This window comes from Medicago truncatula, chromosome 3 (assembly GCF_003473485.1).
Source record: "Medicago truncatula cultivar Jemalong A17 chromosome 3, MtrunA17r5.0-ANR, whole genome shotgun sequence".
In the NCBI taxonomy this organism is placed as follows: Eukaryota; Viridiplantae; Streptophyta; class Magnoliopsida; order Fabales; family Fabaceae; genus Medicago; species Medicago truncatula.
The window spans coordinates 50,795,615-50,810,021 of NC_053044.1; the positions used below are offsets into that span (position 1 = coordinate 50,795,615).

The 14,407-nt window shown below is 34.1% G+C and overlaps 3 protein-coding genes across 5 annotated transcripts; all 3 read left to right on the top strand.

Annotated features, from left to right (window-relative positions):
• The first annotated feature begins 5,816 nt into the window (after window positions 1–5,816).
• LOC25489936 ((S)-8-oxocitronellyl enol synthase CYC2) lies at window positions 5,817–8,821 on the top strand. 3 transcript variants are annotated; one of them, XM_024779212.2, is made up of 3 exons: window positions 5,817–6,061; window positions 6,143–7,287; window positions 8,682–8,821. In XM_024779212.2, exons 1-2 carry the CDS (start codon window positions 6,023–6,025, stop codon window positions 7,274–7,276), a joined length of 1,173 nt encoding a protein of 390 aa, XP_024634980.1. In that variant the 5' UTR covers window positions 5,817–6,022; the 3' UTR covers window positions 7,277–7,287; window positions 8,682–8,821. The 3 variants fall into 3 exon arrangements, with proteins under 3 accessions (XP_024634980.1, XP_039687725.1, XP_013461752.1); XM_039831791.1 differs by lacking the exon at window positions 8,682–8,821 and adding an exon at window positions 8,382–8,519; XM_013606298.3 differs by lacking the exon at window positions 8,682–8,821 and having other exon boundaries at window positions 5,818–6,061; window positions 6,143–7,546.
• LOC25489937 (3-oxo-Delta(4,5)-steroid 5-beta-reductase) lies at window positions 8,476–10,104 on the top strand. The gene is made up of 2 exons (XM_013606299.3): window positions 8,476–8,610; window positions 8,682–10,104. The coding sequence occupies exons 1-2, from the start codon at window positions 8,572–8,574 to the stop codon at window positions 9,810–9,812; spliced, it is 1,170 nt and encodes a 389-aa protein (XP_013461753.1). The 5' UTR covers window positions 8,476–8,571; the 3' UTR covers window positions 9,813–10,104.
• A 647-nt stretch (window positions 10,105–10,751) lies between these two features.
• On the top strand, window positions 10,752–13,547 carry LOC25489938 (protein TRIGALACTOSYLDIACYLGLYCEROL 5, chloroplastic). Its single transcript, XM_024779214.2, has 4 exons — window positions 10,752–10,912; window positions 10,989–11,033; window positions 11,738–11,770; window positions 13,086–13,547. Exons 1-4 carry the CDS (start codon window positions 10,873–10,875, stop codon window positions 13,253–13,255), a joined length of 288 nt encoding a protein of 95 aa, XP_024634982.1. The 5' UTR covers window positions 10,752–10,872; the 3' UTR covers window positions 13,256–13,547.
• The last annotated feature ends 860 nt before the right edge of the window (window positions 13,548–14,407 follow it).

The window sequence follows — 14,407 nt, forward strand, 5'->3', positions numbered from 1 at the left end:
AGTCCATATTTCAAAATGTATTATTTTATTTTTTTCAAAAAAAAATCGACGCAATGAACAACAAAGCTACATATGACATTTTTTTTAATAGAAATATTACATAAATTATTATACATCAAATAAATCACATGTCATCGTAAACTTTGTTAAATAATATAAAAAAGATCTATTAAATCAAGATCTATAAAGATAAATAACACAAAAGAATCAATGCAAAAGTAAAGTATTTATCACGGTTCACAAAGTGAACCTCGAAGACAACAAAATCCAATATTACATAATAAAATAATTCAGTGTTACTTAATAAAACTATTTTATATAGTATTTATTGTTCTTAAAGAGCTGGCCCGCAAGCCCAGTGGCCCCGCCCAGGCCGACCTTGTAAAACACAGGCTCGATGGGTTGGCCCAAAAAGGCAGGGTCGTTCTTTTCATACTTTTTTTACGGCCCGACCCACACTAAAATAGAGGGCCAGAGGGCCAGCCCGGTGGGCCTGTGCCATTTTGACAGCTCTAGTGACTCTAGGAACTCCGGATGATATATGTATATATATTTTTTTAAAATTAGTTGATTGGTTAGAAATTCAATTTTAAGCTGAATAAGTGAAGTGTTTGAGTACTTTAACTTGTACATATATTATGCAATGTTTTTTTTTTTTATCAATTTCGATGATATTTATTCAATCTAGAAATATTTTTTTTGAAATTTAAAACATAAAAACAGATTAAATATTTTTCGGTACCTAAAAAATCACGAATTGTTAAGTTTAGTCCATATAAAAAATTAATGTTAATTTAGGCCTCAATAATATTGTATTTTATTTAAATCAGTCACCATTATGATTTTTTTAAAAGAATACATAAATTTAATCCTCAAAAAAGTCCTAACAAAATATTGATATGGTTTAAAGGTGAATAAATTTTACTGGAAGACTGAACTTAAAAGCTCACGTAAAGACTAGAATTGGAGTATTTATCACCATAAAAAAGTAGGATCAAATGTACTCTTTGACCTTTCAAGTCTTTGTCATTGTACGATTTTGACATCATTTTTTTGAAGTTTTGACTCCCAATATGTTTTTTCCTCTGAAATTTACCGTAAAGCGAAACCATTTAACAGGGTGACACTCAATAAAGGAAGGGGCGGTTAAATGTGGCAAAACCCCCCCTAATTTTATGACTCGGGACTCGAGTTAACTGTTAGGTGCTATGCTTCGTATATCCAAGGGTTGTTAAGCATTTGTGCTAGTTGTCGTGCGTATGATTGTCGTGCAAACAATCATTTCTCATATATTTGTTGAAAATATTCTAAAATCAGCAGATTGTCTATCTAATTCAAAAATTTTCACTCATTTTAATTTTCTGTTTTTGTTTATATTCATTCCCGTATTAGGAAAATAGAGCTTGGCAATGATAAAACAAAACCTAACATAATAATATGTCGTGAATTCAATAAGAATAGTGGGCTTGTTAGAAGAAGAAAAAAGAAGAACAAATAATAATGACAACAAATAAAAATTCAACTTAGAACGAATTTAGAACCAATCTGCAAAGCAAATCAAACAGTAAAACCAAATAAGAGAGATAGAGAGTAGAGAATAACATTGTGATTGTTTAAAATATATGGTGAATAACACAATCATATCTATCTAATTTGGTTGGGTATGTACCCTCTTTTATATTCAATTTAAATATAATGTTTAATCCATCAAAATTGAAATTAGGTGGTAAAAAATAAGAACAAAATAACTTTTTTTTTTATCCAATTAAGGGAGGAGGGCGGAATTGAAATTAGGTGGTAAGGATATTCACAATGGTGGGTACTTCACCTATTTAACAGCATACTAAACAGGCACCTCTATTGTGGAGTATAATATTTGGGTGCTTATGGAGAATGATGGCTATGAAAACACCATCTCTCTTCACCTCATTTAATAAATCATAATGAAATAAATAAATTTTGGTTGAAATGTAATGATATATAATTACTTCTGGGACCTATTTAGTAATTTCATTTGAGGTGATGGGTTGAAGAAAATGATGCTTATTAAGTACTCCATCTGTCTTTAAATATAAGCAAAATTAACTTTTTAGGTTCATTCATTTAATGATGTATGTGATCCATATTATGAACCACATACATCATTAAATAAATGAACCTAAAAAGTAAATTTTGCTTATATTTTAAAACGGAACGGGTAGTATTATTGTAAAATGAAGGGTTAAATATGTTTTTAGTTCCTAAATTTTACGCTATTTTGATAAATAGTCCCTACATTTAAGTAAATGTTTTTAAAATCACTATATTTTACTCCCGTTAACAAATTTAGTCCCTGACGTTAATTTCCAAAGGGAATGCTGACATGGCATCAAGTGGCCCCCAATTAGTTTGTGATGTGGCCAAAATAACAGAGACACGTGGATGTATATGTGGCAGCAATGGTCCCACAATTAAATGAATATAAATTAAACCATGTTTAGTGTTAAATTGTAGTTATGAAAAAGATTAACTCCATACATTAACTTAACTCCATACAACAACCCTATCACTACCCAACTCATCTAATGCCATTTTCTTACAACCTAAACAAACAACTTTTCTACAAAACACAGGTTGATAAACACCAACACAAATAGCAGAAAATTCATAAATTTCCCTTTCATCTTTTCAGCACTTAACTTCTTTGAAAGCCTTGCACTTTTTTTATAGTTTCTTCAATTAACTCTACAGCAACTGCAGCAACATTTGAATCATTTTGAACTACTTCATTTGATGTAACTTCTTCATTTTCTCTATTTCATCATCAACCCATAAAAACATATTGCAGGTCACACTTTTCATCTGAGAAACAAAACAAATTCTACTTACACACAAAATTAAATTGAAATTAAAACATAAATGGTCTGGGTCTTGGTTTGGAGAGAAGAACTTGACGAACTCATACCATTTTTCAGTATGCTTCGAGCCATGGTGAAGGGGGAGTTCGAAAATGAGAAAGGGAAGAGAAGGTAGCTTCGATACAGATGGTGAAGGGGACAAATCGAAATCGAAAAGGAAGGAAGATTAAGAAATTTGGGAAGGTGAATTTTGGGAGGAAGAAGAAATTTGGAAAAGGAGGAATTTTGGATTGTAAAACGTTAATGGAGGAAGAAGAACAAGAAATTAACGACATGGACTAACTAAATTTGGTAACCGGAGTAAAATGTAGGGATTTTAAAAACATTTACTTAAATGTAGAGACTATTTATCAAAAGAACGTAAAATGTAGGGACTGAAAAGATATTTAACCTTAAAATGAATGATGTAGACAAAGATGACTCATTTAAGCACTCAAAATGGGGTGCTCCGTTGTGAATGGTCTAAAAATGAAAAACAAAAGACTTTTTATATAATTAGGTTTTTATAGATGTGCAACATAGACATAATTTTAACTCTAGAATGAATCAAGTTTAATTTACAATGATATTCGTTAAAATAGGTCATACGACACTATAATTATTTTATTTTTTTGGCATTTAGAATTTCAAACATTATAATAATTCATGTTTATTTCTCACAAAAACACCACCCAGAAAAAAAATATTCTCAGAAAAGATCTTTAAGCTGTGGAAGTCGAAAAGTGAAGAAATTGAATATATAAGAGTGAACATGATAATGTTAAAACGTTGAATTCACAGACAATTATAGGTAGCAATAATGGATCTGAATCCTCTGCTGCTTTATTGTCTCCTGCCATCTCTCCTGCACAGATCCAACGGCTGAGAGAAAAGGAAAATAAAAGCGGTGACATCACAGGAAAGAGAAACAAATGGGTAAATCAATTTTTTTTCATCATCTCTCCCGCCTTATCCTCTTGCTGTTGTTGCTGTGAGATTTCTTTCTTGCATCATCTCTTTGTCAAAATCATTGTTAGAAAGCATAATCAATCACAATTTTACCTATCATGGATGAATTAACAACTGGGTTTTAGCAGGATTGATTTTTTCTTTTAAAATATTAATTTTGAATAGAAAAGCATAACATTCAAAATAACAATTCACCATTTTTGCATGTGAAAAGCCATTGAAAGAGGGGAATCACGATTTCACCTATGCCCAACTTGTTTCTCATCTATTGTTCTTTTCCTTTACTATTTTTGTTGACAGAAAAAAAGGTTTAAATGTTGTTTTGATGTTTTGTCTGAAAGTGGTAAAGATTGATTCAATTAATTTGTATTTTGGGTTACTAAAATCAACACTTTTACCGTAAAAGAATCCCAAGAGAACAACGGCATCGATGAAGAAGAAAACCCAGAAAAATGAATAAATGTGATATTTTTCTCTCTCCTTTAATTATGGCATTTTTCTCTTTTAATCAAAAAATCGTTGGATTAATCCAACGACTCAGGATTGCGCAGGAGGGGCTGCAGATAACAGAAGGCAGGAGAGGATCCAGATCCACCAATAATAAGGAATGGTTAGAAGTTTTTTATAACTCAAACTTTGCCACTTATTCTTAATTATTAATGTTAGAATATTAGATTAGATAGATGTGTGTGTGGCTTTTTTAGAGGTGACAAATCATTACAATTTTAGCTCATGGAATTAAGAGACAGTGTAAAGTTTTTTTTTAGAGGCGACACATTATTAGAAGATTAGATTAGATAGTTGTGTGATGCTTTTTCAGAGGTGACACGTCATTACAATTTAAACTCATGGAATTAAGAGAGGGTGTGAGGTTTTTTTAGAGGTGTCACATAACCACAATTCTAACCCGTTGATAACTAAAGTTTAGTTTACAAAGATATATAAATGGAGAAGAGATCGTTAGAGAGAATGCGGCGGTCGGAGATTGGGAGGAGATGGCGATGACAGAGAGATGGAGAGAGCAGAGATCGCGTTTATTAGATAGGAGACAAAATATAAAAAAAAATTGCTAGATCTATTCTTTTCTTTTTTATCATTCTTTACAAAGTTAAATTGTTTAATATTTCCATGTCATGTCATCAGTGCTATAAAAGGGTGTACCAAAAGAGTAATACATGAAATCTTCTTTCTATCATTAATGAATGTGCCACATCACTAAAAGAAGAGGAGGATCAATTTTTTTTTTTTGACTTTTTAAATGGAGGGAAAAAAAATAACTTTTAAAAAAGGAATCAAAAGTTAAAAAATATGTAAATAGAGTGACAAAAATTGCATTTCAACCTTAAAATTTGCTCTCAAAAAAGAAAAAAACTTAAAATTTTGATACACTAAGGCATGGTTTTGAAAACCGCACCGGACCGGCCGATCGAACCGGCGGTTTAATGAGCTGACCGATTTTTTTAATGAACAATTGTTTTATATTAAGAACCACTGCACCACTTTTGTTTGTTTTGATAAAATGTTGATTCATATTTATTATATATTAATTCAAAATACCATATTAATTTTCCATTCACATTTCAACTTGTATTGTCTTTTTCTTTTTTTGCATAATTTGTATTTTGTCATTTTTTTGAATAACTTGTATATTTACTTTCTTAAAAAAAGAAAAGAAACATGTATTCTCTTTTTATTTTTTATTCTATCTTCATAATATATTATACAAGTAAACGTTTCTATTTTTTTGAAAGTGTTTCAAATTTACTATACTCATAATATATATACATATAAGAATTAATTTATGTTTGATCATATAATAATATCAAAGTAGGTGGACATGAATTTAAATAACAAATTTAAGAAATTATCTTAATTTATCTGATGATTTTTTTAAACATTAATGAGTGTTATGTTTTTTTGTATAACCCGAGTCATCTTATTTAATACAAAGATAAAAAAAAATTATGGAGATCGGGTGATAACCAAATCATCCAAATAAGTAACGTTGAGGCGACATATCCCGTCTGAATTCATCGTCAGTCACTCTTGGTCTAGACAAATCTACGAGTTTATCTCCAAGTTTTAAAAAACAAATCCCATAAGTAACGTTTCTCAACTCTTGGTCTATTATTTTCCTCTTCGCTGTCCATTTGTATTGATATCTGAATCTCAAAAACATGAGCTGGTGGTGGTCCGGAGCAATTGGAGCTGCCAAGGTAACAACACCATCTCTCTCATTCTCAAATCTTCATTTCCCTTTAATTATTACTAATAAACAATTTTATATTTATCTGCAGAAGAAATTTGATGAAGACGAAGCACCGCCAACCTTCCAGAGCGTAGGACTAATCATCGGAGTAACCGGCATCGTCGGAAACAGCCTCGCCGAAATTCTACCTCTAGCAGACACACCAGGCGGTAGATGGAAAGTCTACGGCGTTGCACGGCGGCCACGACCCTCCTGGAACGCCGATCATCCAATCGAATACATCCAATGCGACATCACCGATCCAAACGAAACCCAAACCAAACTCTCCGTTCTCACTGACGTCACACACATCTTCTACGTCTCTTGGAGTAACCGTCCCTCTGAAGCCGAAAACTGTGAAGTCAACAGCGCAATGTTACGTAACGTACTCACCGCCGTTATCCCAAACGCACCGAATCTCCGCCACGTGTCACTTCAAACCGGTGGAAAACACTATTTAGGACCGTTTGATCTGATCGGGAAGATTAATAGTCATGAGCCGCCGTTCACGGAGGATTTACCGCGTTTAGATGCGCCAAATTTCTATTACACTCAGGAAGATATTTTGTTTGAAGAAACTCAAAAGAAAGAGGGTTTGAGTTGGTCTGTTCATAGACCTCAAGTTATATTTGGATTTTCACCTTATAGTTTGATGAATCTCGTTGGTACACTTTGTGTTTATGCTGCAATTTGCAAGCACGAAGGTGTTCCGTTGAAATTTCCCGGTACAAAGGGAGCTTGGGAGTCTTATTCTGTGGCTTCTGATGCGGATTTGATTGCAGAGCAACATATTTGGGCCGCAGTGGATCCTTATGCTAAGAACGAAGCTTTTAACTGTAGCAATGGTGATGTTTTTAGATGGAAACAACTATGGAAGGTTTTGGCGGAACAGTTTGGGATTGAGGAGTATGGGTTTGACGAGGAAGGTCCTCGTTTGAAGTTGTCGGAGTTGATGAAGGATAAGGGTCCTGTTTGGGATGAGATTGTGAAGGAGAATCAACTCGAAGCTACGAAGATTGATGAGGTTGGTGAATGGTGGTTTGTGGATCTTATGTTTGGAGGGGAAGGGGCTGTAGATAGCATGAATAAGGCTAAAGAGCATGGGTTTGTGGGATTCAGAAACACCAAGAATTCGCTCATAAGTTGGATAGATAAAACTAGAGCTTACAAGATTGTTCCATGAATGATGTTTGTGTAAGTAAAACTCGACTTTCTTAAAACTGAAGAGATTGTGCATTCATCCCCGTTTATCATTATGTTGTGTTTGTTGTTACTTTGTTCTACTATTGATGTTATACTTGGGAGATTAATTTTGTTTATGTAAATGCATTTGTTTATGTTTGTAAAGGCTCAATTTCTGAAAATTTGTGATATAAACGAGTGTTATACACTTCAACTTGTAAGAAATTGAGAGAATCCAACAAGAATAATCAAACTTCACTCTTTGACATTATGTTAAAAATTGAAGAGAACAGGACAAGAGTTGAGTTTCAAGGGTAGTCTATAGAATGTTATGTAGTCTTGATCTTGATATGATAATACAAATAAAGGACTTAACTGATATTTATATAAATAATTATATATAATCCAATATAATGAACCTAATTGGTGTGTCAAAACTTTATAGGAATCCAGTTGCTAATTACATTAATTTGTTAAATGTTCATGGTCTATTACAAGATAAATCCTAGTCCCTCCTCTCAATTTGTTGACAAGCAAAACGGAATAGGCTTCCTCATTCCTCCCGTAATATGTATCTCAGAAAACTATAGCACTACTGTAATATTGCATCAGTTTGATATCATAAGCTGGAGAAGGCTTATATGAACATTTCTAGACCATTGTTTGGTGGAAAATATTAGAACACTTGATTGAAAAAATACTGAACTTTTGAAGGGCAGGAAGGCATAAATGTAACGTTGTTAGCACTGCAGCCAGAAAGAGCTTTGCCTTACATGCTGGCGTTAAGTTTTAGTAAAGAGGATAGAAACTACCATAAGAAGCTGGTCTTACATATACAAAAATCATAAATAAAATTATTTGGATGCACACAACGATAAAAGAAATTAAAAGATGAAATAAATCAGGGACACCACTCAACATCATTAAATCAATTTCTCTTAAAAAAAAGCATTTGTGTGAGTGTGTCCGAAAGTTAAACACATATTTTTTACCTGCCCATGCTGCCATATCTAATGCTGAAAATAATACTAGTACTTCAACAATTTTAACAAAAAAGACAATGAATGGAAAATAAGCAACATTTGATACTAATTATAATGAAGCAGTAGCTGAAATGTCATAGTCTGCTATTATGTGATTGGGGCCACTCTACACAAATCTACAAGTTGAATAATGCAAACAAACATGCATATCCTAAAATACAGTACTCTCATTATCTGTGAGGAGCCTTTCTATAACATACCATTATTTGCCTCTTTGGGGTACTTTCTATCCTCTTCACATTCAATTTGAACTATGAGCTGGTGGTGGTCTGGAGCTATCGGCGCTGCCAAGGCAAGGCAACCATCTCTCTTTACTCTCATTTTTTATTTTCACTTGTTAATAATTAGTTTCTGTTTATGCAGAAGAAATTGGATGAAGATGAAGCACCGCAAAGCTTCCAGAATGTGGCGTTGGTAGTCGGCGTGACTGGCATTGTTGGCAACAGTCTGGCCGAAATTCTACCTCTAGCAGACACACCAGGTGGTCGGTGGAAGGTCTATGGCGTTGCACGGAGGCCACGGCCCTCCTGGAACGCCGATCACCCAATCGAATACATTCAGCGTGACATAACCAATTCAAATGACACCCAAACCAAATTCTCCATTCTCACCGATGTTACCCACATCTTCTACGTCTCTTGGACTAGCCGTCCCACGGAGGAAGATAACTGCGAGGTTAACGGGGTCATGTTACTGAACGTCCTCCGCGCTGTCATCCCAAATGCTCCGAATCTCTGCCACGTGTCTCTTCAAACTGGTGGGAAACACTATTTAGGACCCTTCGCGTTGATCGACAAGATTAATAGCCACGAGCCGTCCTTTACGGAGGATCTACCGCGTTTGGATATACCAAATTTCTATTACACTCAGGAAGATATCTTGTTTGAAGAAACCAAAAAGAAAGAGGGTTTGAGTTGGTCTGTTCATAGACCCCTTCTCATCTTTGGATTCTCACCTTACAGTTTGATGAATGTTGTTGGCACGCTTTGCCTTTACGCTGCAATTTGCAAGCATGAACACATTTCTTTGAAATTTCCCGGTACCAAGAGAGCTTGGGAGAGTTATTATATGGCTTCGGATGCAGATTTGATTGCAGAGCAACACATTTGGGCTGCAGTGGATACTTATGCTAAGAATGAAGCGTTCAATTGTAGCAATGGTGATGTTTTTAGGTGGAAACAATTGTGGAAGGTTTTGACGGAACAATTTGAGATTGAGGAGTATGGATACGAGGACGGTCCTCGTTTAAGGTTGGCTGAGATGATGAAGGATAAGGGTCCAGTTTGGGATGAGATTGTGAAGGAGAACGAGCTTCAACCTACGAAGTTGGAAGAAGTTGCTGAGTGGTGGGTTGCGGATGCTACTTTTGGAATGGAAGACATTGTAGATAGCATGAACAAGGCGAAAGAGCATGGGTTTTTGGGATTCAGAAATAGCAAGAATTCGCTCATAAATTGGATAGACAAGACCAGAGCTTACAAGATTGTTCCGTGAATAATATCCACGTTGTGGCTTTTCTTTTTGCTTTCAATTAAATTCGAGTTGCTTAATGATTTAACGAAAAAGTCTATGCATTTATCATTTATCTTGTGCGTGACAAGTTGGTCACAAGTAGAGAAACGTTGAACTTTATAATGAATGCTTCAATGAACTGCTGGCTTCTAGATCTACCAACACTCTCGGTCCATTTTATTTAATTCTACAGTAACAAGTTTTGTACTGCCAAAATTTATTTGACAGGATTCTCCCTTGCATCAATTTAATGGGACGTTAAAAAATGAACAAACTGTGACCTTCAACTAAAACAATGTTGGAAGAGAGTGGTTTCTTCAAGAGCCATCATACTAACTTCAGCTAAGCGTAGCTCATGAATCCCAGCTCCAATGAAAATGCCTTTCATTCTCAGCTAAATCTACCAATTCAAATTTTCTCATCTTGACCGTCCAAATTCAACTACAAAATTAGGCATAATATTAGAACTAATACTCCAAATGGGTTTCATATCAGCCAACATTAAGCTCCACTAAAGTATTAGTAATTGTTTAGGAGAATCAAATAAAATTTTGTTTGTGACTTTATTTACTTTCCGGTCGAATTTTAAATTATTAGAATATTTCTCTTTTAGGAATCGAAGGGTTAACATCAAAAAATATCAAACAAGACTCACATAAGAATTTGATCCAACAAAAACAATTTTAGTAGTTATACATAATAACTAGAGATCAATTTTTATACATGTAAAAAGTTTTACATTCTTGACGAATTAGAGCATAACCAAAAAGAAAATAAAATAAAAAGGTCATATACTTTTATTTTCTAAAATGAATTCACTAATCATAAAAATAAATAAAAAAATTGATCACAAGTCTAAAGAAATTCTTAAGAATGGACCGGGTCCTGGGTCGAGATCCGGTAAGATTTTCCGGGTCCAAATGGCCTTCCAGTTTCTATCGTCCACACTCTAGACTGTAAGTCTGTAGGATCAGCGACAACAAGAGTATCTATCTTAACTGGCTTTCCTTTCATCTGTCTGCATAGAAAGAAAAGAAAAGAAATGGTAATCACAAACTTCAACGGTGCCGGCATCGGATTTGGTATGCCAAATTTCGTTATCATTCATTCATTCACCTTCTCCAATCTCTATCTAATTCACGTTTTTTTATTTTGCAGGTTTCGGTGTTGGTTGCGGTTTTGGTGTTGGATGGGGTTTCGGAGGTCCGTTTCAGTCTTCAATTTCATTTCTAAATTCTTTTAGCCCACAATTCAGAAGTCATTTTTTCATTTCATTCTATTCTAAAGTTGTCACTTTAGACCGTATGTTTGTTTATATAACTGATTGTATATTGGTATTTAGTAGAGGATCGAAAGTTTTAGTTTCATTCGTTGCTTTTTCTCGGCAGAGGATGGAAAATGGGTGGACTAGAAGAACTTTCTTAGATTATTAGAGAGTTAATCAATAAGAGCTTATAATTGGAACACATGATTTAGTATTTTAAACCATACTCCTGCTTTCTAGATTCCTTATATTCATCCGGCTTTGAGTTTTTAATCTGATATGAAAAAGTCTAATGGCGTCACAAATTACTGTGAAGTGATTGCTTGGCAAGCTTCTGTTGATTTGATCAATTTTTATTTGTTTTATTTTCTTTTTACTGCAGTTGTCAGATGATTTGTTATGTGTTGTTGTTCTTCCCTGTGTTATTTCCTTTCTGAGTATCAAAATCCTAGAAAATAATGCAATGCACTATATATCTATTGTTCAGTTTTTGTTACTGTATTAACTCGATGAGTATTTTTGTTTGTAAAAATGCTCTAGTCAATACCAAGTTAGCTCCTCCCCACCCCCATCCGTCTCTCGTCACTTTTCTTATTACTTTAGAGATAACTTGTCTGATCTTTTATCTTTATCTGGTGCACAGGTATGCCATTGAACTTCTTGGGTCTTGGTGCAGGTATGATACTCATGAATCTTGCTTCCTTCTCTCTTTCTATTAATTTCAATTTTCAGCATTTAATGGCTAGGGTTTCTATATGATATGGCTAACGATTTTCCTCCAAAACCAGTATCATGTATGTTAATTTCTAGGACCTCTACATCAAGGCAAAATCTATGGTTGACCACAGTATTAGTTGGTCTACAGAAATCATTATTTCTAGACTGTTGGTTTAATTGAGCTAACAAATTTTATTATGCATCAACCTCACCAAATTGCCTTTCTCTCTCCTCTATCCCACTCTCTACCGTCTCTTCCCCTCCCCTTTGATCATCAGAAAATATCCATCCTCCACCTAAAACCTTAACCTTTTGAAACAAACAAATAACAACTTATTTTTCTTTGATGAACTCACTTCACTAATTTACTCCCACCTTAACTTCCCCAAAACCTCTCCTCTACTTCATCATTAACCCTATTATTCTTACTTACAAAATATTAATTAACAAATTATTTATCAAATATATATATATTTATATAAAATAGAGTTATGCATAACCCCACCGGCGTCTTATTAGAGTCCAATGTGATTCCCAATTTAGGGTGTCCCAAATCGGGCACTTGACTATTGGTACATCTTTGTTCTCAACTTGAGTTCCGACGCTTGTTCTCCGGTATTTCTCTTCAATTTCTTGTACTTCAACGTCGTGCGGGGAGTAAAATGGACACATTGTTTCACCGAATTTTAAGGTGAGTGGAGGGTTCCGGTTCCACTGTGAGAGGATCCCAACTGGGTTTGCTTCGCTGCACATTGGTTACTATGACAGTGATGGTTATGGGATTGGAGGAAACAGGAACGGTACTGAAGGGCTGGTTGCTGCATTATCTAACTTCCCATATGACATCCAGCATGATTGAGAGATTTCCCTATTTCCATGAAAGGTGGCCACTAAAGGGGAAATGGGGCGATGGGTGGATGAGAATGAAGGAGGAAGAAATAAAAAATCAGTGTAGAGGGTCCATTTAGATTTGATGGAATTGCAAGATCTAGTGGTTGAAATTAAAAGAAAACAACCTATTATGGTGTCCATCATAGACATTGTCCTACATCAAATGTTTATGACTCTAGTGACTTGGTTGTTAATGTTTATCCTTCTGGTTTTGTTAGTCTTATTTAATAAGGATATCAATTGGAAAGAATCAATAATTTATTGGATAGGTTTCCTTAATTCCCCTAGGTCCCCACTGTAACCACAAAATGACTATTATTTGTAAGGTTCAAAGTTTATTTTAACATTTCATATCAATAAATATGTTCAATTTCATTTTGAAGGTGGAGGCTGTGGTGTTGGAGTGGGGCTTGGTTGGGGTTTTGGTAGTGCTTATGGTAGCAGGTATCGGTTGTCAAGGATCACATTTCAAGGAGTGGAATTTGATAGTAAGGAGAAAAGTGATAGCATGGAGTTGTCAAAATCCAGTCCAGAAGTAAGAAATTCACGATAGGATCTGTGTCATTGCACCTTCAAGTTAATGTAGATTGCTACCTATTACTGGTCTGCCATGAACAGGGTTGCATGGCCCTATGCCTATGGACACAAATAACATTTCTAATAACATGAAGCCACAAATCTTGTCTAAAACTTTTTAGTTCATTCGCATTCACTGCAACTGATAATTGTATTAGTTAGGAGTAGTTTATGAAATGAATGGTACTAGTATTTTGCTGGCTTCGTAAAAAAAATTATACTCCCCCCTATTTTGATTATAATGAAACATTATTGGTATTTACTGTCTAGGACTAGGATATAAAGTAGTATAAACAACATAATTTTATTGCTATTATTTTTAGAATCTTATTCATTCAATTAAAATTTTACTACCATCCATGAGAACCAAAATGCTTTTACAACCCAGCAGTAAATATCATCAATGGTACTTTCAAAAATGTATTAATTTATAGTGAAGTCACTAATATAAATTGTACTTAATTAAACTTAATTTTTCATCAAGACTGACTTTCAATATTTTCTGTTTTTATTGTCTCTTCAACTAATAACATAAAAGAGCATATAACAATTTTCGAAAATAGATCTAACATTTTAAAAAAAATTGTAAATGTCAAAACATTGTTTCATTATCTTTCATAATCCATTCATCTTAGTTTGCCTTCCACCTTCTCCCTATAACCCTATCAAAAATATTCACTAAAATCATAAAATTGTGCTGTTAGTTACTTTCGTTTATAATTGAGATTGGAATGAGTATATCATATACAAAATTGAATTCAACTGGTTGACCAGAATTGGACTCAAATTTCTTAAATAATGTCTTAATTTGAAGTTTTGTAGATGAAAAAGAATGTAATTTGAAGGGGGTGAGAAAACCTCCCTAAAAGATATTAGGTATCGGTTAAGTATCAAGAACAATAGTCAAAAAACTAAAAAAAAAGTAAAATCTATCATTTTCAAAGACTTGTGTGTTCAAGTTTCAAATCCTATTTCCTAAAAAGAAAAGTTTCAATCCTATTATGCCGTATACTATGTTATGTAGTAACTTTTTTTAATGAGAAGAAAGAGCCACGTAAAACAACTTGTGCAATGTGCATGCTGAAACTCACATCTATAAATCCAATAAACGACGGATACGTCGTAAGAT